This window comes from Dama dama, chromosome 25, assembly GCF_033118175.1.
Source record: "Dama dama isolate Ldn47 chromosome 25, ASM3311817v1, whole genome shotgun sequence".
Taxonomy (NCBI): domain Eukaryota; kingdom Metazoa; phylum Chordata; class Mammalia; order Artiodactyla; family Cervidae; genus Dama; species Dama dama.
Genome location: NC_083705.1, coordinates 30,206,160 through 30,230,204, shown reverse-complemented (window position 1 = coordinate 30,230,204; position 24,045 = coordinate 30,206,160). Strand labels below are relative to the sequence as shown.

The following is a 24,045-nucleotide window of genomic DNA, read 5'->3' as shown; positions in this document are numbered from 1 at the left end:
TCTAATTATATGACACAATTTTTAGATCACTGAAACTATTCTGTAGGATACTACAGGTGGATATGTATCATCATATATTTTTCAAAATCCATAGAATATATAACACAAAGAGTGAACCCTAATGTAAACTATAAACTTTGGGGGATAAAAATATGGCAGTGTAGATTTATCAGCTGTAACAAATACACCACTCTGGTGTGGGATGCTGATGGAGGAGGAAACCATGTGTGTGCGGGAGCAGGAAATACATGGGGCCTCTGTCTACTTTCTCTATTTGGCTATGAACTTAAAACTGCTCTAAAAAATAAAGTCAATTTTTAAAAAACTGTGTATATATTCTAAAAAGCTTGAGATAATTATATCTCATTAAAATATGATTTGTTTATTCTTTCTTTTTGTCCTACAGAAACTAGGATTCTGAAATATTTAACTGGATATTCAATGCTTATTGCTATTCAATATTCTAGGCCTACTGCTTTTTAAACTAGATTTTGTATTTCAGAGCACTATTGGGTTTGTGGCTCAGATGGTAAAGAATCTGCCTGCAATGTAGGAGACATGGGTTCAATTCCTGTGTCGAGAAGATCTCCTGGAGAGGGAACTGGCAACTCCCTCCAGCATTCTTGCCTGGAGAATCCCACGGATTCTGGCCGACCATGGGGTCACAAAGAGTCGGACACAACTGAGCGACTAGATGACATGACGCTGAGTTTACAGAAAGACTGTTCAGAAAGTAACCAATATGTTAATAGCATGGGAGCATTAACAAGTTATAGCTTTTTTCCCCCACCTAAGTGACTTATAAATTAGTTGCTTATATTAGTTGTAATCACTAAGCAATTTTTGTTTGTTTCTGTCTAATCTGCCTAACTTACCTTATTCTTCTGTATAAGATGAAAATCTTTTCCAAAAAGCATGAGTGCATGTTCAAAGCTCCGGCATTCTTCTTCTGTCCATGCAGTCATTCCTTCTAAAGAAATTTTAAAACAAAATAAATTGGCCTCAAAACTCTTACATACAAATCACTGATTTACTTACAGTATGGTTTCCTAATAAAAGACTATAAACTTCTACACACACACACATAAAAGTCCTTACTGAAAGTATGCTTTTAGTAATCCTAACTAAAAAAATTTAGAATACCAAAATATAAACATTGGGTTTTTTTCTCTGACAAGAATTTATTATTTTTTCTGTAATGTAAATGTTCATTGTTTTTCTGATTTCTTTTTTTAAAACAATGAGCATTTTTTAATTAGAAAAAAATAAAATGTTATTTCCTCTATGGAAAAAAAAAGCCTTACTTTGGTCTTACATCAAAATCATTTATGGTCTCTTTAATTAGAGACCATAAACAATCAACATACATTTATTTAAAGTCAGTTTGCAGAGTGCTATACTGCAGAAATATGAAGGGAATAAAACACAGCTTTTGCTCTCAAAAGACTAAGTCCCATTCAACTTCCCAGCAGATATTAATACTGATGAATTAAATCTACTTGAAGCAGAGGAGACCTGAAGTGCCTCACTCACAACGGAGAACTGGTCCCCAAAGCCATTCACAGTAGTCCACCACAAAGGTGAAAAACAGTTTGACTAAAAAAGAAAATCTTAGAAATCTTGAACTAAAGAAAAATTAAATGCACTTAGCTTTCCAGTTTTGAGAGCTTAAAATAAGTTTTTCAAAAAAGCAGCTATTACAAGGAAACCTTTCAATAGACTATTTCACCCGCAAGTTTCGATGCATTGTTTTCAGCTTTTATATTTTTCCAAGTTTATTTATATATATTATTAAGCATTATTTCACTCTACATATACTTAATGAAAGCTATGGTGCATGCAATCCATTTATACGACAAAAATACTGAAATTAAAGTTAACCATTTTCCTCGACACACACACAAATCAAAACCTAAGCACTATAAAAATGTTTTGCATGATTACTAAAAACATACTTCTTGCATGTTTATTATACATGCTTGAAATATATTACACGTTTCTTTTTTTTTAATCTCCTTTTCATTTCCTGTCTGGTTTGAGAAAAAGAAAAACCAACTTTTTTCCCCCAATGAAATCATAAAATCATTCTTATTAATTACTTCAGATATACTGTCATCTCTGGGGTCTGCTTTGTTCTGGAGGTGACAGGGGGGTAACTAATTTGTATTTGAACAATCTCTGGTATGTCTAAAAATAGAAGGCAAGAAAAAGAAAAAATTATTTGCTATGAAGATGAACACAGGTCTTACACAAAAGTGTGATAGGACTGCTCCATCCTTTATGATACTTTGCTTATTCTGAACCCCAAGACCACCCCCTGTCCTTTCCCTCTTTTGATCCCAAGTGCTTCTTACCTTGAGATGCCTTTCCATTGCAGCAGTATCTTTCGATTGCTTCCTTTATATTATGGTTACACTTGAGAAGTTCATATAATGCCTAGGGGCAAGGGGAAAACACTATTCAATAAAATTAACCAAAAGTTCATACTTGGCAGCATTAAAAACAAAAACACACAAACAAAAATGTGCATTGTAAGAGTCCTGACAAACACCAGCTGAGATGCTCATTGCAGGACTTCTGAAGCGCATGTTTGCCCACACATTTAATTTATTCTGGACACTGACTCCGGTATCCCAAAAGTTTGTTCATTCTCACGCTACTGCTCAGAAGTCATCTACCAGTATCATTCCTCGCTTTTTCTTTTTTAATTGCTAGATCTTCTGAGCTGGGAGAATTCTGTCTTAGATGTTTATTTCCAGTTGGGAAAAGTAAGAATCATGGTCTTGTCTCTTGTTACCACCTACTCCCTGACTTATAGAGTTTTAATAAAAGACAACAGCAGCAGGCCTGGAGTAGAAGGAGAGATATTTTAATGACTGGTGTTTATTATGGTCTTAGTTATTTCCATTTACTATGGAAGATACCATTTTTTAAAAATCAGAATTTCTTCCCATTAAATCTGTTTGGAATTATGAACATACTAAATAGCAACAGACAGAACCCAACTGAAAGTTAACTAATAATCTACCTTGCCAAGTAAGTTTCAAGAAAGGCAAGGATATGAGTAAACCTATTAACACATTAATAGGTTAATAATCAACACATTAATGATCAACCATTAAAAACAATTTCAACAGCTGCTAAAAAAGCTTCAGATAAATCAGTACCCATTTTTATTTTTAAAAAGACAAAAAGTGTAACAGTTGTAAGTAGCTGGATATTATCTTATTCTAAGAAAATAGCCGGCATCAAACCATGGCTGGTATTATGCTTAATGTAAAAACCTGAGGTGTATTCTGTGGTCACTCACTCAGCTGTGTCCAGCTCTTTGAGACCCCAGGGACTATAGCCCACCAGGCTCCTCTGTCCAAAGGATTTTCCTCACAATACTAGAGTGGGTTGTCTTTCTCTTTTCCAGGAAATCTTCCCAACCCAGGGATTGAACCCGAGTCTCCTGCATTGGCAGGAGGATTCTTTACCACTGGGCCACCTGGGAAGCTCTTTCAACAAAAGCAGGCCTCATACCACTATTGCCACCAAAAGTCTCTGAGAGTTATGGCTGATGTAGTAGGACATATAATACAATAAGAGATATAATAATGGTGAGGAAGGAAGAAAAGTCTAATTCAATAATAACTTTAAGACTAGAAAACCTAAGAGAAACAACTGAAAAATCATTATACTAAATTAGTTTCAACAGCTTGAGAAAAAAAATTTTAATCTATATATTTCTCTAAATCAATAATATATGATACAAATATACTAGAGATCCCATTTGCAAAGCTAAATACACACACACATTTCAAGACAATGAGGAATCAATTAGACACATGTGATATTTAAACAAAAACATTCAAGTGATTAAAAAAGTCAAATAAACAGAGAATCAGATCATGCTCTTCAAGTAGAAGGTTTAATGTTTTAAAGGTACTAATTCTTCCAAAATCAATATACAGTTTTAACAAATTATCAGTAGAAAAATCCAACAGGATTTCCTTTTGACAGCTGACAATTATTTGGAAATTCAAGTTTGACTCCACCTATCTCTAGGCACCATTAGTCAGGATTAACTGGACTAACAATAACAAGTGAAAAGTTATATGAGAGGGGCAAAACAATGCCAGAGAGAAAAAACCCTCATAGGCCATACTCCCACCTTTACCCCACACACCATCAGGAGACTGCTCTGCATCCAGAAGTACACAGTACTTAACAGATACCCCTAAGCAAATTTATACACACTTAATAGACATTAACTTTAGCCACTTCCTTAATAAAGTTCAAGAATAACCCAAGAAGTAACTTCATTGTAAAATCTCAAAAGTCCAATCATAGAGAATGTCTAAATATACGATAGAATGTACAGTCACCAAGAATGAACTATTAAAGAAATCTCAATAGCAAAGAAAATGAGATTAAGGGATTAAAAGGATACAAAATGGTATCTAAAGTAGAATATATGTGTGTATAAAGGAAAAAAGCCAGAAGACATGAAATAATACAGAATGGTTATCATTAGGTCCTGGGGTTTTTTTAAACCAGTATCTTCCAAGTTTTAGAATCAGAAAGAGACAGCCAGTTAATACATTAAAAATACTCTAATCAAATATAAGAATATCAAGAAGATACTATATTAGTTAGCTGCTACTTCAACAAAAATTGACGTATACCTGTTCATTGTCCCTTGTATGTGTTCCTGCAGAAATTCGATCCATAATTTTTTCATTTCCAGTTCTTAATGAGGTCTCAACAAGGTACTCCTTAACTTTGCTCTCCAAAACCACATCAGGACGCCAAAGTAACTGGTCTTCATTTTCATACACTGATAAGAAAATCCCATTAACACATTAAATGTATCAACACACTACAAGATATACACAAACTGTTCTCCCTCTTCCTATACAAGTAACTAACTTTGAAGACACTGCTCATCTGATTGTCTGGCAAGCTGAGTCTTTCATCAACAAAGGTTTAAAACAATTTTTTTTTTAAACTTTATTAAGGACCAAGTATTCCACTGACTAAAGCAAGCAGGTTTTTTTGGTGGTTGGATTTACCAAATTAGAGGCTTTCTGTGTAGTCTAAGAGAGACTTTTCTAAGTAGTCTAATATAAAACCCAGCAGTAGTATCTTACATTCTTCTAATGAGGGGATAAAAGTAACCTGTGTAAACTCAGTAATAACCTTGGTGAAATTTTCTCTTTTAACTCCCTAAATGACTCTATGAAATGTCTAGAGATTAAAAATTGCAAAGAAATTAAAACAAATCGACAGAAACAAAAATATCAGCCAGTAATGAAATAACTAAGAAACATCTATTTTTCCTTTAATACACTGATTAAAAGTGGAAAAGAATGGTAAACAGTAAGAGAAGCAAAGTTACCACCTTTTAAAGAAGCTCATACTTAATAAGCAAACGTCACTAAAACAAACGGTTTATTTTATTAATGCAAACACTGCTACCATTCTCAAAGCTTCCACTCCACACAATAAAGTCACACAGATGGCCCAAGTTTTTATCCCATTGCTTCAACTTCAATAATTCTTTAAGTTTATAATAATTACTAAATATAGCTAATGAAAGTAATTTACTGAGAGCTCACTATACAGTGGAGACCATAAAAAGTGCTTTACATTCACAACTGTATAAGGCAGGCACTGCTACTCCCAATGAGCAGGAAATTAAAAACAAAGTGTGCCTATGAAGCAATCAGACTGAACTTTTGAGGTAAGTTTCTGGAACCAGTTTCTTAATTCTCTGGTCAAAACTTAAACAGGTAAAATAGTTTGAGTTTATTTCCTCATAAGACAGAGAAGGTATACGTTCCTTTCTGAAAGTGCAGAACTGAGCAAATATCACCTCCGTTATGTCTCATCTAAGGACTGGCTGCTGCTGAGAATGAACTCTGCTCAGGGCCAAGTCTATGTGGTTTCCAAGTTGAGCTAGGAAAGTGTACCTGGATTTTTACTTCCCACCACCTCATCCGTCCACATTTTTAGAACTAGCTATGGTTACAATATACCAAAAATGTGAGGGAGACTGATTACACTTAAGTAGGAGTGTGTAACAAAAGCAGCAGAATCCTTGAAGTGAAGTCAAAGTCGCTCAGTCGTGTCTGACTCTTTGTGACCCCGTGGACTGTACAGTCCATGGAATTCTCCAGGCCAGAATACTGGAGTGGGTAGCCTTTCCCTTCTCCAGGGGATCTTCCCAACCCAGGGATCAAACCCAGGTCTCCTGCACTGCAGCCGGATTCTCTACCAGCTGAGCCACAAGGGAAGCCTGAGAACACAGGAGTGGGTAGCCTATCCCTTCTCCAGCAGATCTTCCCGACGCAGGAATAGAACGGGGGTCTCCTGCATTGCAGGCAGATTCTTTACCAGCTGAGCTATCAGGGAAGCCCTGAATCCTTACACTCTATCTTTCAGGGCTGGGGCAAGGGAACTTCTTCAAGCTTCATTTTTCTTAAGCATTTCTTCCCCAGAAGATTTTATCCCTACTGTTCTCATATCTCAGGTGATACAATGCTGCCAGCTCCCACTGGAGTGGGATGTAGGCCAAAGAGTTGTACATTAAGAGCGGCTCCACTATTTTAACAAGTGCTTAAGCATACTAAGCGGCTCAGAGGGTAAAGCGTCTGCCTGCAATGCGGGAGACCCGGGTTTGATTTCTGGATCAGGAAGATCCCTTGGAGAAGGAAATGGCAACCCATTCCCGTACCCTTGCCTGGGAAATCCCATGGACAGAGAAGCTGGTAGGCTCCAGTCCATGGGGTCACAAAGAGTCAGACACAACTGAGCAATTTCACTTTCCACTAGCATACTAAGAAGCACCGCAAGAGGTGGGGGGATGGAGGTGGTGAGCAGTAGTTCTCTGAGTCTCATGGTTAATTTTGATACATTATTCCTAAATCAGGCTAACTCTTCCCGGACTCCAAATCTATCTTTACACTCACAGGATGAGTATACAATCAGATACCGAAATAAACATACTGAGAGATAACTTGACTTACCAAATATTATCAAAATTAAAAGCCTTTCTCACCTTTCTCATTACCAGCATATTCTCCGAGATACGGTGGAATCTCTGCTTGATATTGTAAACCAATCATTATTTCCTTCAGAAAAATTTAGAAGTAAAAACAACTTATTATAAAAATAAATACTGGGAAAAAAGTTCCAATTTATTCATCAGTTACTACAAGTCTAAAGTTATCTTGCAAAATTACCTTAAATTATTTCAGAAATGTTCTTAAAAGCTACTTTAAGCCAAATGATCTAAAGTTGGAATGGTAACTTAACATACCTTCCTCAGATCTTCAGGTGAGTTACCACTGTCTGTTTCAACATCTTCAACCTCTGATTCTTTATCTCCATCACACGTAGTATTTGCTTAAAAGAAGAAAATTAAATTTTTAAAAAGGGTTTTGCTGCCTTTCTTTGCAGCACCTGAAAGAGTGGCTGATATTTTGTGATAAAAATTTGCAGAATAAATGAGATCAGCACAAATACACTAAACTTCGTGTACTATTCTCATTTTCACACTTGTCAAGACATTGAAAACATGAAGAAAATGCATGCTATCATTATAATTATTTGGTGTACAATCATACAGTTTGGAGAGGCAAGAGGAGAAAGTAGAGCACTGGACTACACTGATTACATTAATCCAGAGAGACACACACACAGAGAGCAGCACAATGAGTTCATAAAAACAGGCTTTTTGCACACATGTGTGTATTGTATCGGAACTTGTTAACTGAACAGTTCTTCTACCACAAAAATACCTGAGAAATAAGCAAAACTGCATGTAAGAAATTATTTCAGTCCAAAGACCTTTTAAATATTGCTGATATATATCAAAAGATAACACTAAGGATTTAAAAGGAAAGCATTACATAAATCACTAAAACTACAAAAATACTGTTGGCAACTGATGGCAGTTTTCAAAACCAGGAAAGTAGGAGCTTTTTAACAGAAACCTGAAAAATGTCTATAAAATTTCATGGCTGAACCAAGACTGGTTGCCTTAGCAACAGATGAGTCTTGAGAAAGAAAACAGCTTTGCAAAACCAAACAAATGCTTTCATTTTTAAACAGCGTATTAGTTTACATCTCTCCCAATAAAAAAAGGTTATGATCTTATTCAGATTATAATAGTATTCTATTTCAATTAAGTAAAACACTTAAAACATTCTGATAAAAACTACATTACGTAACAAAATGTACTCAAGCCAGAGCATCAGCGCTACTACTGCTCAGCAATGACTGGATGTCTTACATCGTAAAGGTCTAGGGAAGAAGTCAGAAGTTTCATGGGAAGTCACAGATGGAGTCAGATCATCTGCAGAAGACTGAGTTTCCTCATCATCACCTGACAATAGGTCTTTTGCTATTTCCTCCTATAAGAAGAGGAATGCGACGTTAGAGTTAGAAATAATTCTATCCCATCAATATTGAAAAAAAATCTTTATAACATTATTCATAAATATGATGGTATTATAATACAGTTAAGAACTATTAATAGTTGAAGCCTCAGTTTTGAGAAAAGTAAATTTGAAATTCTCCTATAATTTACTTCATGTACATAATTACTTAGTAACATTTACTACTTAAGTATATATAATATTTAATGACCACATACTATTACACATTTATGATGTAACAAACAATCTGTGGGTATGTGTGCCCAATTTGTGGGTATGCAGAGAACTTATCTGAAGTGGCAGACTAATTTTTAGTGAATTTACAACAAAAATAATCTTACTTCTAAGCAGTTAAAAATTAAAATTCACTTTCTGCCAACTTAAATAACTAAAACAGAAGTCTCCAAACTCCACTCTTTCAGTAACTTTAAAAAGTTCAACTAATGTACCACTCAGACTAGTGATATAATATTGAAAGAAACAGTTCTGAATTAATTTTATGTAAGTGTATAGTCATCCTTGTGCCTGGCACACAGTAGGCACTCAATATTTGCTGGATGACTATGGCCATTAAGGTCTTTGGTACATTAACATCACTTTTGAAAAGTGGGGACAACACAACTCACAGGAAGAGGTTCCAAGATGTGGATCCCTCTCCCTGCTGGAGACCTGAAAGTCGAGGAAAGCTTCCCAGGGATCCATCAGCAGAGACCACGACTATGAATTTTCCTCGCCAGGGACTGGCCACCCCCACATCCAGCCTACGTTAAAGACGTACCACTGAGGTCCTGGCTGAAATGGCCACTGTCACTCCCAGAGCCCAAGAAAACAGAACTTCTCTCCAACCACTCCATGCCTAAGCCAGCTTGTTTGAAAACTTCTGGGGATCTATTAATCAATGCATTCATGTGTCCACAGGATCAAAAGAAGTTAGGGCAAAATCTAAGTGTAGATATAATATATCTACACAGGAAAGATAAAAAGTTATGGAAGAAAACTCTAATATTCAAATTATTATGAAGTTATTACTACTTTTAAAGCAGTGAGATCAAAGTCAAACAATATTCAAATCAGTCACCAAAATGACAAGAGCAACAGGTCCACAAGAAATTTACAATTCAGAATTACAAAACACTTTAAAGAAACTAGTAAAAGCAGTCAATGGGAATAGATCTGGGATTCCTCTTCTGCATGCTCGTACTTACTTTGTCTAGTGTCATATCTGGTAGTTCATCTGCAAGTTCACTTGGGGAGCTATTTGCACTGGAATTTGCAACAGCTGGAATTGTAGGTTCATAGCCATAGAATGCCAATAAATCTTCTAGAGGCATGTTTCCTTCCTATTCAAGCCAGAGTACAAACATGAGCTCAGGAGATACCACAATGCTGAACGGCAGATAAACCATGATGCCATTAATGTTCAGAAAGCACATATATCAAAAGGGCAGTACCAAATCAAAAATCAAGTTTTAGTTTTGCTTTCTGTACAATATACAGAAAACAGGATCAAATACTAAGAGCTATAATTAATATCTGAACAAAAACCAAGCAATTAACACTTTAATTTTCGTTTTCCAGCATCATTTTACTTTTCAAAAACTTTGTCAAATATTTGCTTTAGGGCATACTTTTTCTTCCACTTTTCATTACTAGATTCACCTTGAAGTATTACTTCATATAATTTTTAGCTTGTTTCCCTGCAATTAACAGTTGACCACTTGATTTATTCTTTGTGTTAATAGGAAGATACCTAATAAGAACCCTTGGCTGAACATTTATGAACACTATTATGTTTATATATTAATGTTCAAAACACAGTTATCCTTTGATATTCCTACTACTGTATCTATATTCTCTACCAGCTATTTTTTCCCCTACAACTTTCTGATGAAGTTTGCACTACCACCAGCTTACAGATGAGAAAACTGGGGCTTAATTCTGCATCTGAATTCCAGGCACTCTAGCTCTCTTCCTGGCGATGCTGCTTTGATAAAATTACATACTCTGGCTGCAGTGCTGCCTGTGTTATGAATACTTATGCAATGCCAGATAGTGGCGCTCAGTCACTGTTTTTCCCCTCCACTAATCTGAAAATAAGTGCTATATTTCCTTGTTAAAAATATTTTAACTCAACCACAAAGTGCATAGAACCACTTATAACTATCATTTAAATAACTTCACAATCATACACCCCTCCTGCACAGCACAGAGAACTCTACTTGGGGCTGCGGTGACCTAAAATGCAAAGGAAATCCAAGAGAGGGGAGACATGTATATGTTTGGCTGATTCATTTTGCTGTACAACAGAAACTAATGTAACATGGTAAAGAAACTACACTCCAATAGTAAAAAATTTTTATAAACCCATACATCGATGAACTAGCTAATTTCTTAAATATTTTGAAGATGTTTATGTCCATCTATAAAGAGGTTTGCTTTTAAAACTTGCTTACAGTTCAGTGTTCCCCTTAAGAAAAAACATCTAACTTATGAAGCAAACAGCATGAAAGTGTGAAGCAGAGTATGCAAAAATATGCCCAGCTGACTACAACAGTGAGCTAATAAGGAGGACCAGCGATGCCCACCCGAGCCCGAAGGGGACACGGGTTCTGGAGATCCCTAAGAACTGGCCTGCAGTTTTACAGCTGGGCTTCCCTGGTGGCTCGGACAGTGAAGAATCTGCTCACAAAGCAGGAGACCTGGGGTCCATTCCTGGTCAGGAAGATCCCCTGGAGAAGGAAATGGCAACCCACTCCAGTATTCTTGCCTAGAGAATCCCAGGCACAGAGGAACAGGGTGGGCTACAGTCCATGGGGTCGCAAAGAGTCAGACACGACTGAATGACTAACACACTTTTGCATTCTGCACTATGCCTGAATGAAACAGGTTCATGTTATGAGCTTAGAATAAGGTATATGATAAAAGGCTAATTTGTAAATTTGCAATAGGAGACACGCACCTTTCCAATGACCATGCCATTCATTAAATCTTTTCAGCTTGGAACTGAAATCAGTCAAAACTGCTTCGGAAGCATGGACAAACTCAGCACAAATTAAGCTGTATGGTCAGGATGAACAGAAGTTAACCCATGCCATGGGAAAACCTCATGAATTATTTCTCCAAAGAATGCCTCGAAGGTGCCAGAACCACACTGAGAATTTCTCCAGTCCTGCTCCTTGTAAAGTCCACACAGCCCATTCCCTTTCATTCATACTATTTATGAGACTGGGTTGCAGCCTTTGCCAACCACCTGTTAGTGGTATTTCTCCAAAACTTTAAAGTTTCAGATTCCCTCCATGTACTGGGGAGATGGCAATTTTCACTCATCATGCACTGATAGTCCACCTTACCATCAATACAGCATTTACTGGGTTCTAGGAACTATGTGGAAGACTACCAGCTATAGAAAAAGAAAATTAAAAAAAAAAAATCCTGCTCTCAAGGAATTCAGTCTTGGTGGAAGGAACTGATAAGTTAACAATTATAAAACACCATGACAGCTGCAATAATCAATTCTGGAACTGGTGCTATGAAAAGGTGGGAAGGAAGACCTACATCCAGGATTTAATAGTATACAATAGGGAAGTGTCACACAGAGGATAATGACTGAGCGAAGTTTGGAAAGACAAAGAAGCTTTTAACAGATGAGGGTTGTATACTAGGGACTTATGGTTCGTCATCAGAAACAGTGACTGAGTAGAGACTGCCAGGAGGCAGGAGCTGCTATGAAACACAGGTCTTACCCTTCCACAGCTTAACAAATGAGGGGGATACTGACAATACTCACATACAGAACTGCCAATTATCCTGAGTGCAAAAGAAACAGTCCTGAGATACAGAATTACGTGGAGAGCCTATTGTCATGTGGTTGCAGAGGAAGACAAGTGACCTTCAGCTGAGGGCCGAAATCTGAGAAGTGACCAATCAATCCTGTGAAGAGCATTCCAGGCAAAGGAAACAACACACTTGAGGCCTGAACGTGGTTTTGCACTAAGCCAATGGCCAGAACACGAAGAGCAGAGCGAAGAAAGGTTCCAGAGGACATTAGAAAGAGAAACAGAGGCAGATCACGAGAGGCTTCTCCGCAAAGAAACTTGGGATTTATCCCCACGGCAATGGGAAGCCACTGGAGAATTATAAAACTAGAGTGACATGACTTTATTTCTTCTTAAATCCTGAGCAGCTGTACGAAGAAAAATTGCAGGAGGTAGAGAGATAAGAGAAAAGCAGGGAGACCACTTGGGAGACTCATGCTGGGTTAGTGATACAGACGGAAAGAAGCAAATAGGTGAGATCCATTCTGAGGTGGGAATCAAACGGACTATGGAGTAAAAGGGAGAAAGAAGGACAACTCCCCAGATTTCTATCTGAGCAACTAGGTGGTGGTGACTTTTACTGAGACAGAAAAGACTAAAGGACAGGAAGGCTGATGAAGGAATTAAGGAGCTCTGCAGAGGACACAAGTTAAGTTTGAGAGGACTATGAAACATCCAAGTGGGAAAGTCAAGCTGGATGAGAGCCTGGAGCTTGGAGGTTCAGGCTGGGCTAAAGATATAAATCTGGCATTCAATAGCATCTAGATGATATTTAAAGCCACAGGAGTAGATGAGCTCACTCAGGGAGAGTAAAGAGAACAGGATCTATGTTTTGTTAGAAGAATTTTCAGATATACTACCCTATAGGCAATGGGACACGTCTGGAAAATTTTGGACATGATTTTCATTCTGAAAATAATGTCCTGGGGGAGTAGAAGAATAAGAGCCTGAATTAAAGCAGGGAATTATCCAAGCAAAATTAAGAAAAAAGAATCTGTTTCTTGATTTACTTGATAGAGGGAATGTAGATAACACAGCAGTCTAAGTAGATTGCCCATTTCTGGCCTGAGAAGGTTAAATAGCTACAGCACAATTATGAGACCAAAACAAAAGACAGATAAACTTCAGGGTAGAGGGTGGGATGATAGATGATGGTTTAAGGTAAAAGTTGAAGCAATGGGCTTGAATGAGTCATCCAGAAAAGGCAGAGTGAGAAAGACAAAAGTTAGAACCCTGGGGTACAGGGTTTAATTGATGACATTCATCAATGAAAATAGGGGTAAATAAAGTAAAGCCCATAAACACAATGGAGAGAGATGTCAGAGGGTAGAAGCAGAACTAAGAGAAAATGCAGGATTATTAAGTAAGTTAAGGAAAAAGCAAAAATGGAGAAACCACGGATGGTCACTCAGGTCAAATATTAAAGAGAGATAAAGCAAGATAGAGATAGACATGAATTCTTTGTATTTGTCAATCAGGAATTATTGGTGACCTTACAATCTGTTGGGAGAAGCAAAGCTGAGGACTGAATGAGCGGAGAGACAATACATACACTATAAAAGGTGAATGAAGAAGGCAACACAGGGTCAAAGAAAAATTTCCAAATGTGAGAAATGTATGAGTAGGATTCCACATTGAAATAAAAAAAAAAGGGGGGGGGGGGTGCAGAAGAATAAACTGAGGACTAAAAATGAAAATTCAGGACTAGCCTGGGATGTGGATGATACTTTTGGAACCAGAGGGTACAAAGAAAGAATGCGTATAAAAGCTAAGTTTGCATGTGTGGGGCAAACAGAAGATCTGAGCAGTTATTCATGAAAATTCTACTTTCTCTATAAAGACACAAGTATGATCATCTGTTGAAGGAGGAAGTGACCATCTTAGTGGAAAGCTCATTAAAACAGTCAAGGGATGACACTACAATGACCCTGAGAAGGGGCTGGTGCTAAAACACAGAAATTATCTGTACTAAGACTTTAAAGCAAAACTGGAAAAGATTAATCCAGTCTCCAAAGTACTTTACAAATGAGCTTTCTATTAGAGCCTATTAATAAATCACTTAGTCCTTTGAAGCATAGGAGTAATGTTTTCAAAATTGAATTAGCAAATCTCCAAGTCTCTAAGGATCCATGGTGTTGAGATCAACTCAGAAGTTTGATATAGCACCATATTCCAAGGATGAGGACTTTATTTCTAAGGCATTTTGTTGAATCTATTTAAATTTCAAGGGTCCATTTGAGTCCAGTCATACTTACAAATGAACTGTTTTATAAGTTCAAGGATTTCTAACAGGAAGAGCACATGATTTAGAGACAGAGGACTCCCTAATTGTTAACTACTACTGTGGGCAAATCACCTAACCCCTCTCATCTCTTATTTCCTCATCTGTAAACAGAAAAACACATTGTTTCCTTAACCCTATGATGCACAGCCTCACATACCAGAAATCAGGATGCACCCTGTTACCAACGTACAGATCCCGCACAGTAAGGCTCTTCTCTGCCCCCATCTATGCTGTTTCTGGATCTACAGCACATCTTACAATCAACCAGGCCTCTGAGCCAAGGGAGTAATGCGAATATTCCTCTGACACACCTGGCGGTGTTGCTAGATAGGGCCAATGATATTGTCTAAGTAAGGTACAAACTAATTTTAATATAACACCAGTATGATACCTTAAAATACAGGCTGCAAAACAGAATACATGTAACTTTCTAAAATGCTTTAAAAATAAATAAGGATGTAAACCAAAGTCTAAGTGGTAGAAAAGATGTTTTCTACTCTTCTCATTTTACAATGAATGTCAGAGGAGAAATCTCTATATTAATAAAAGCAGAAATATAAATTACTTTTGAAAAAGTTTTAGGTCTAATTCTAGGATTATTAATTAAAACCTCTATCAGGAAACAATAACATGAATAAATTAAAATATAGTACAATATAAACACAAACCTTATTTTAGTATATTTGGCAACTAAAATCTTGTCACACAATCTATCTCTATACTTACCAAAGTGCCACTATAAGAAAACTAACTTTGTACCTCTCTTATTTTCCATAACATACAATGTACTAAAAATTTGTAAGAACCAAAATAAAGGGCATATATAAACTATCAAATTTATTTACTATGAGCATAAAAACTTGTAATTTTTTAAAACATGAACATCAAATCCCTAGGACTGTTGCCATGTACCAACATCTGAATCACTGTTCTATAATATAAGATTAAGAGAATACATTATTTTAAATTGTACAGAAATAATTTTAAATTTCTTTTAAAAGTAAAATGATGCTTACTCTTTATATATGTGTCTCTATCTACTATTTCTTTTATTTTCACGTTTCATTAAACATCAATAAAGAACAGAGACCCCATCTACAATCATGGGCTTCCCAGGTGGCTCAGTAGTAAAGAATCCAATGCAGGAGACTCAAGAGACATGGGTTCGACCCCTAGGACGGGAAGATCCCCTGGAGTAGGAAATTGCAATCCACTCCACTCTTGCCTGGAGAATCCCATGAACAGAGGAGCCTGGAGGGCTGCAGTCCACGGGTCACAAGGAGTCAGACAGGACTGAGCAACCGAGCACACATGCACGCAAGCACTGCAGTTACGCGCTACTATAGATAAGAATCACAGTGCGGGGCGGGGGCGGGGGCGGGGGCGGGGCGGGGGGGGGGGGGGCAGTCAGCCACTCTCAGAAATGGTTCTTCTTGTGCCTTGCTCAATGAGAGAAGGGTGAGCCTTCCGAGCAGGGACATAGCACTTAGGTCTTCACTAGAATTTATTGAAAATCACCTGTATTTTTCTGTCCCAATTTCCAAGAATGTGACAAGAAGAAAAACTGCCTAAATACAGAGAAGTTGAAATATTTAAAGGTCTATAATTTTTCTGAATCTACAAATTCAGTAATAGATATCATTACAAAGCAAAGATTTAATTACTGGAGTTTACTAAACAAAATGAAAATCACAGGAATAGAAACTAGGTATTTCTGTGAATAGCTAAGTAAATAACTCTTTGCTGTTGATTATTTCTCTATATCTTCCCTAATTTTCTTTTAAAACTCATTAAACACAGATTAAAGCAGATATTACTATAATCTCTGGAAGACTAAAACCTACATATCTGAAAAACAAAATTTTACTGGTCCATAGATCTCTACCAGATTACCCATACTCAAGTAGTAACTATGTTAACACATTAAAAGAAATTTAAAATTCATACTAGTGACAATACATCTATTCGCATACTAAGGCACAGTCTAGTACATTTGTATTACTTTCTTATATCATGCTGTAACTAGACTGCTGTCTCCGTATCTTTAACAACAAACACATAATTAAAGAAAGTGCATCATGAGACCTCCTGGGACTTTTGCTCATGCCCACAGCAGTATCCTGACTTAAAAAACTACAGGAGAGAAGTAAGAAGCAGCCTTCCACGAACTTCCACATGAGGCTCAACATCTTTTACTACACATAAATCCTTTCTCCCATAGCTCTCACTGCTTACTGCTTTCACAGTTGTTAGCAGAGGACATCAAAAAAATCTTTGTTCCCATTTGTCACCCCACACTAGACCGTGTTAAAGCTGCTTGAGTCCAAAAACACTGTCAACCTGCTAAATTTTGCAATCCCATGACCTACCACAATCCCTGGCTCAGTGATAATGCTAGTCGGATTATAATTCTCAGTTATTCTAGGCTACCCACTCATAAGAAGTAGAAAGGAATTGCCTGAAAAAACTCAAGGCAGACCTTGAGAATACTGGGTATCTTTTCTTATCAACAGGCAACATACTGTCATCACCCCTGAAAGAAGTAATAGGCAAGACTTTTCTTCTAGAGTAGAAACAAGCAATTTTATCTCTATATTCCCAAATCTGTTCAGCTTTTGTAGGAGATATACGTATTTTTTAAATGATTAAATCTAATTGCAACCATGTTGCATTAATTTGTCAAAGGAATGAACATGTTTAGAAAATTTCAACTCTTCAGGAGCAAGCCTGGCGTCTAGGCCCTGAAGACTCTCCCTCTGTTTTTCTGTGTGTTAAGCTGAAGGAAGAAACGCAATAATAGCCCAGCTTTGCCTCACAAAAGCAAAAGAGACCATACAAGAATGTGCTTTGTCTTCTTCAAGAAAAAGAAATATGAAAAATTCAGTAGTATTCCTGAAAAATGTGTTATTCTGGGTTGATTAGAAATTTGCAACTAAGGTTAATTTATAGATAAATATAATCTTTTCAAGGAATCCTCTTTCATGGAGGCCTCTCTCTGTAGTTTCTGGTTATAAGTATGTGTTTAAAAATCAGTTCATTTGAACTTACACTGATTGGGGGTTTTAAAAGTTATAAACTACATTTACGCTACCAACTTTTTAAAAGATAACTGGAGGGTAGGATAGAGGGTATTACTAATTCAATAAAACAATGTGGTATAGTGCCAAGAGGCTGGGGTAGGATTTAGTCTCCTCCAGTTCTCTAGATCTCAATAATCTCACCTGTAAATGTGCCTATTTCATTGTGCTGGTATAAACTTAAAAATGGTTGGAAGCAAAGTGGAAGCATTAGTCTCTCAGTCATGTCTGACTCTTTGTGACCCCATGGACTGTAGCCCAACAGGCTCCTCTGTCCATGGAATTCTCCAGGCAAGAATTCTGGAGTGGGTTGCCATTTCCTTCTCCAAGGGACCTTCACAACCCAGGGATTGAACACCAGTCTCTTGCATTGCAGGCAGATTCTTTACAGTCTGAGCCACCAGGAACAACACCACCTCCCACCAAAAAAAAAAAGACAGGTTAAGAGATAAAAAATAATTTTTAAAAATTAAATGAAAGTGTACTTATTAGACTATTCTTCAAAATAAGAAAATCAGTAACATTCTGTACAAAAGTAAATATGCTGATACTATTTTTTTAATTGAAGTATAGTTGATTTACAATGTTGTGTTAGTTTCAGGTGTGTGATCAAGTGATTCACTTATTTATATGTGTGTGTGTGTGTGTACATATTCTTATATACAAGTATATATATTCTTTTTCAGATTATTTTCCATTATATGTTATTACAAGCTACTGAATATACTTTCCTGTCCTATACAGTAGGTCATTCTGATACCATTTTTATTTCAGATAGGCTGTAAAATAATTTATAATAGAATTCAAAATTTTTACTATGTTTGTATTAAATCCTCACTATAAGTTTGTATTAAAACTCTAAAGTAAACTCCTTTACCTTTTCTAAGTCTTCGATTTCAGAACTGAAGTTTTTACCCTCATCCATCATTTCCTCTTCTTCAAGAGTTCTTTCATCATCATAGTCATGGACCAACATCTCAGCAGTGGGGTCAAAATCATGATCCTCAGAAGACAAAGACCCAACTAGAAAGAAACACACTCAATCACTTTACAAGTTCATAAGACTATTTACAAAAGAAAATAATTTGTGTTCTACTGCCAGCTCCTTTTAACGTTTATATGTGAGCTTTATTAAATGCATTTATTATGTACTTCACAAGTTATAAAGTTAAGACCATATAGTTTCTGAAAAGATATTTAAATCAGCAAAAGAAAAAAGCCAGTTTATAACCATTTTTATAAGGTGTCCAATCCATGAGAACATGACTTCTAATAGCAACAAAGTGATTTAAATGGAGTGGTCTTTAAAAAAATGTTCTAAGAGAAAAGTCGCTTATCAATTAGTTTAATACGTTTCTCTAAAAGCAGTAGAAAAATGTCAAAAGGGTTATGAACAGAAGACTTCACAAGAATCTTCTATACACTGAGGCTAAAAACTTCAGGAGAAGGGAATATTAATTTTACTCAATTCTCACTCTCAAATAAAAGTTCAAATCACAACAGAAACCTGGTTTTTTAGAACAAACACAAGTTTCTGTGAGGCAGCTACACAGTAATTCAGTCTTCAAAAGCACCACATCACTTTTCATGTCTATAACAATATTTCAAGCTCCCCAAAACTAAACTGTAAGATTATATGAAGGGAATACAGAAAATCATATCTATGAGCTTTGGAAGATATATCCCATTGCAAGCTGTTTTGGTCAACTCAAACTTGTTTATAAGATGGTAGTGCCTAGAAATTCCCTAGAGGTCCAGCAGTTAGGACTTCCACAGCCAGGGGCATAGGTTCAATCCCTGATCAGGAACTAAGATCCTGAAACCCTTGAGATGTGGCCAAAAAAGATGGCAATGAATGATTTTTAATGGCAAATCTGAAGTCAACAGGATACCCTGAAAACCAAGTGGAGAAATGAATACTATCTATAATCGCCAAGAGAATAAGGTCAAATTTATGAAAAACAGAGTTTTCTCCACTTGTTTTACTCTAATATGTAATTCAACTGGACCGATGACTCTCAGAGGGGGAAGACAAGAAGTAGTAGAATTTTAAGAGTGGAGAAAGGGAGAACTGGAAGGAGGCATATTCAACACAAAAAAGTCTGATGTGTTTTTACTCAAGCTTTAATATTTTAAAACTTCAAACACTGAAGGACATTGAGATCATTACCAAAACACTGAATTAGACCAAAGATTTTTCCAAATCACAGACAATTCAGTGTTTTTGGCTCTGAGTTCAGAGGACTCTAATCATTAGTCCTGAAAATAATAAAATTTCTACAAAATGTTTTTAGGAGGTATGCATTATGACGTTATTTTTCACATGCTGAAAGATTTTAACCCGCTGATTTAAAAAATCTGTTCACGTATAGGTGGTTCAACAATTTTACAGAAAGATGAATACTTGTTAAATAACAGAAAAGCAGAACAGCAATCATTACGAATTTTCTTTTTTGGAGAAATTCCCAGATACCTTTGGGGTTTGCCAAAGTGTAAGGTAGGAAATGTGAAGTGAAGTCACTCAGTCGTGTCCGACTCTTTGAGACCCCATGGGCTGTAGCCCACGAGGCTCCTCTGTCCATGGGATTTTCCAGGCAAGGGTACTGGAGTGGGTTGCCATTTCCTTCTTTTCTACCTCTTTGATGGCTGAGCTCTACCCTCTTCCTAATCCACATCGCTTGGCTCACTTCAAGGCTTCCCCTTGAGGAAAGCATTCATTCAATAAAGGCCAGAAATGGAAGGGCCTGAGAGTCTACTCTTGGCTCTGTCCCTGGTTTTCTGGGACCTGAGGTAAGTCATTTAAACTTTCTGGGCCTGGGTCCAGTTTTTCATTTGTAAAATATATAGGGTTGGCTTAGATGACCTCTAGTCTCTTCTGGTTCTAAAATTCTCTTAAAACTTGGCTAATTGATTAAAAATAAGTTATAAGTTTGTTTAAACTCCAAAATCACACTCTCTTGCTTTTTATTTAGATTGCAACTTCTTAAAAGCAGACAGTGATGCAAAATGGAAAACTTCCATTATCATCCAGATGTTTGGCATCTTGTACATAAATATTCTTTCCCTCAAATCAGTTCTAACAAAGAAACGTCTGTCTCAAAATCAAACTAACTTAAAAGTAATTTAAAAGTAAAGACTATTTTCAAAATAGCCTCAAATTTCTTCTATTTGGTGTTAATTATTTTATAATACCTTAAATGATAATCAAATGAGACCTTGAAGGTTGACTAAATACACAAAGTAATATGCAAGGAAAATGGTCTGTTCACTATAAGGCAACATGTGGTTAACTGAAGACTTGGAAGCCCATCCAGACTCTGCTATTAACTAGGTAACTCTCAGCAGAGTTATTTAAAAGTCTCCTCCAGTGTAAAATAAAGGAGTTGAACTAGTTTAGAGGTGCTTTTCTTGGAGACTATGAGGGGAAAGAGGCGGCCAAAATGGGGCTGGAAAGGGAACGAGAAACGGAAACAAAGCTGTCCTTCCATTTCAGCACATGAGGAAAGGTCTTTACCATGGGACAGGTTTCAGGGGTTCCACCAACCCCAAATTATATGCTATTACCCATTATGTGCAGAGTTCTGTAAACAGAGTCCCTTGCTTTCATCAGATCCTGACAAGGGCTTCTGACACCATAACAGTTGAGAAACACAGTCCTAGATGGTCTAATGTTGTCTCACTTCAAAAATTCTGTATGACCAACCTCAGAAAGCATGGGTTTCTTTTAATTAGGCCAGCTTTACCTAACTCTCAGTTTTCAATTTAACACAATCTACAGGCATTTCTCAATTTTGAAAAATGTATGAGACTAAGTAAGGGGAGATGGGGAGAAGTGAATATCAATATGAGCAACCCTCAAATCCTGACAAATTAGAGAGACGAATTGTCAAAGAAATTAAAATTTAAACTGATTAAGTTGGAGGAAAGTTTGGGATAGATGTGGGCTTAACTGTTTCAGGCTTGGAGAAAAATAAAAAACAGGGTATGTGAGAATTAGATATATTACTTTAAAAGAACATGTCAGTTAGCAGCTTTGTAACAAAGTATTTTTTTCAACATGCAAGGAAAAAGAGAAAATATGAGATAGAATAGTTGTTCTTTCCTCAAACAACTTAATTACCAAAAAGAACACCGAAACCTCTTAAAAACAAATGATGAAAAACTCGCAAAACAAATTTTTGTTGGAGGAACTGAGCAATAGATCTTTGGGCCCCCATCACCACCCCCTGGGGCCCACTGAAAAGGTAAGAGAACAGAACAAACCTGGGCTCGAACTTCCAAAAGAAGCCTAGGAGAGAAAAGAAGACGTGCGGTTAGATCGCGAAGCCAAGGAAAGAGGCAGCGCCGGCAACAGGGCGCAGAGGAGGCGGAGCCCAGCGCTCCTCCGCAGCTGCCAAAAGTGCAAGACGTAGCTTCGCTCCACTCGCTCCTGGCCCCCTTCGGGCCCCTCTTGGCTGCCTCGCCTTCCTCCCCGAGTCCCCAGTGTACAAACTCGCAGACCCGGGACGAAGCCCGGTGTCTAACAGGCAACTCCAAGCCGCCCCTTGGAGCTCAGCAAGTTACAAAGCAGAGAAGCAGAACCCAGAACAGCCGGCTCGCAGCATCAGTCCCCCATACCCTAGCATTTCAGTAGTCCCCCGAATCCCACCGGCTCTCCACGGCCCCAAACAACACCTCGCAAGGCAACACCCTTTCCTGGAAGGGGCTCGCCCTCTGCATCGAGTCCACCCCCTTGGGGCCCGGTAGCCCCAACTCCGGGGCTGTCCTCTGTCCCCGAGCGTAGGCCAGCTCGAAACCGGACACTCGCCCCCAAACCAAAAGCGCAAGCCCCCCGTTCTCTCTCTCGCGTTTAGAGATGCGGATCCGCAGTCCCAAAGACAGTGGTATCCTCCCGGAGTATTTAGTCGCTCCCCGAGCCCAACAGCGAGCTCCTTGACCCAGGGGGCTCCTGCCAAGGGGCTTCTGCTGCGCCACCCCCCCCCCCCGCATCCTCCCGCCCCAGCTCACTAGTCCCGGGGGACACGTCCAGGGCAGCTCCGCTCGCCCTGCCGACCCCCTTAATCGGAAGGAAAGTGGGGATACCGAGAGCCCGGGGAGAGAGCGTCGAAGGTCTTGGTTCTCCCCGTTTACCCCCAGGGGCTCCCGCACCTCCAGGGCTGCGGGGCGGGGAATCTTGCCTCTGCCGAAGCCCAGCGGCCGCGCATCCCGCTCGCCTCCGCGCCGGATCAAAGTGGAGCGTGAGACTCCTTCGGCCCGCAGCCCGGACCCAAAGGGCCGGGGGCACAGAACACTCCTCCCGCAGGGCAGTGGCGCAGCCCGCTCCCCGCTTTGCGATCCTGCCGCGGAGGTGGGGGCTCGGCCGGTTTCCACCCACCCCGGCCCCGAGAGGCGGCGCGGAGGCTCCAGCGGCCCGCGCAAGCTGCTCGGCGGCACGGCACGGCGGCGTCCCCCGACCGGGGCTCGCTGCCGCCGGCCGCCACCTCCCGTCCGGCCCCGTCGCCCGGCCGGGTCGGGGCCGAAGCCGCCGCGGCCTAGTCCCGGAGGGAGACCGCTCCCGCGCCCGCTCCCGCCCCCCGGCCGGCCCCGCCGCCGCCCGTCGCCGCCTTGCGGCCCCACACCGCCACGCCGCCCCCCGCAGGGCCCCGGGAAAGGCCTCGGATCCCCGAAGCCGGCTTGGGGACCGCGGGAGACCGCCGAGCGCCCGCTCCAGCCCGGCCGCTCCTGCCCGGTTTCCCTGCTCACCTCCGCCATATTGGTACCTTTAGGGCGAACGAGCAGCGCCGAGCCCAGTCCCCGGATGGGGCGCCTGAGCCAATCGCAGCAGCCGCCGCCGCCGCCGCCGCCGCGGTCCGCCCGGCACCCGCCCGGCGGCGGAGGCGGCTCGGCCCCTTATAGGGCAGGGCGGCCCGCGACACCCCCGGCCCGCTCGCAAGCCCACCCCGCCCGGCGCCCCTTGCCGCGCCCCGCGCCCGCTGCGGGCGCCTCGACCCGCACCAGCGCTCACCCGCCTTTCCCCTCTCGGCTGGAGTAAAGTTCCTGCCGAATTGGAGGCAGCCGGGGGACGGATGGAAACGCTGGCGCGGGACAGACTCACGTCCAGTCAGTCGAGGCCCAAGAGCCGGTCGGGGCGGCTGCGGACCGACTGACAGACCCTCCGGTCCCGGTCGGCGTGGGGGAGATGGGCAAGAGACTTGGAGGGACAACTCGACAGACTTCCCTAAGTAAGGATCGACGGCCGAGAGGAAGCCCTGGAGAAATGGGAGGTGGACTGAATGGATTGACTGATGGACGTGAATAAGCCCAGAATGAGAGGACAGCGACCAGGCATTTTGCGGTTTCCCCTAAGAGACCTGCAGAAATGGGAAGTGCTGATCAAGTACCCTGGCCCATGGAATAAACGGTGGAAGAGGTCATTTGCCAAACAGACTCTGGAAGATAGTGAC

At 39.6% G+C, this 24,045-nt stretch overlaps 1 protein-coding gene across 2 annotated transcripts in view; it reads right to left on the bottom strand.

Moving 5' to 3' along the window:
* MIER3 (MIER family member 3) overlaps positions 1 to 23,461 on the bottom strand; it is a 28,983-nt gene extending 5,522 nt beyond the window's left edge. Inside the window, exons 1-10 of one of the 2 annotated variants that reach the window (XM_061129769.1) lie at positions 23,345 to 23,461; positions 21,866 to 21,890; positions 18,480 to 18,625; positions 9,632 to 9,766; positions 8,282 to 8,402; positions 7,307 to 7,392; positions 7,046 to 7,118; positions 4,671 to 4,822; positions 2,355 to 2,436; positions 876 to 970 (exon numbers count right to left, since the gene is read on the bottom strand). In XM_061129769.1, the coding sequence (XP_060985752.1) occupies positions 876 to 970; positions 2,355 to 2,436; positions 4,671 to 4,822; positions 7,046 to 7,118; positions 7,307 to 7,392; positions 8,282 to 8,402; positions 9,632 to 9,766; positions 18,480 to 18,625; positions 21,866 to 21,890; positions 23,345 to 23,353 (924 nt within the window). In that variant the 5' untranslated portion in view covers positions 23,354 to 23,461. Of the gene's footprint in view, positions 1 to 875; positions 971 to 2,354; positions 2,437 to 4,670; positions 4,823 to 7,045; positions 7,119 to 7,306; positions 7,393 to 8,281; positions 8,403 to 9,631; positions 9,767 to 18,479; positions 18,626 to 21,865; positions 21,891 to 22,779; positions 22,880 to 23,344 lie in introns of those variants that run through there. The other variant, XM_061129767.1, reaches the window with a different exon arrangement.
* Positions 23,462 to 24,045: the final 584 nt, after the last annotated feature.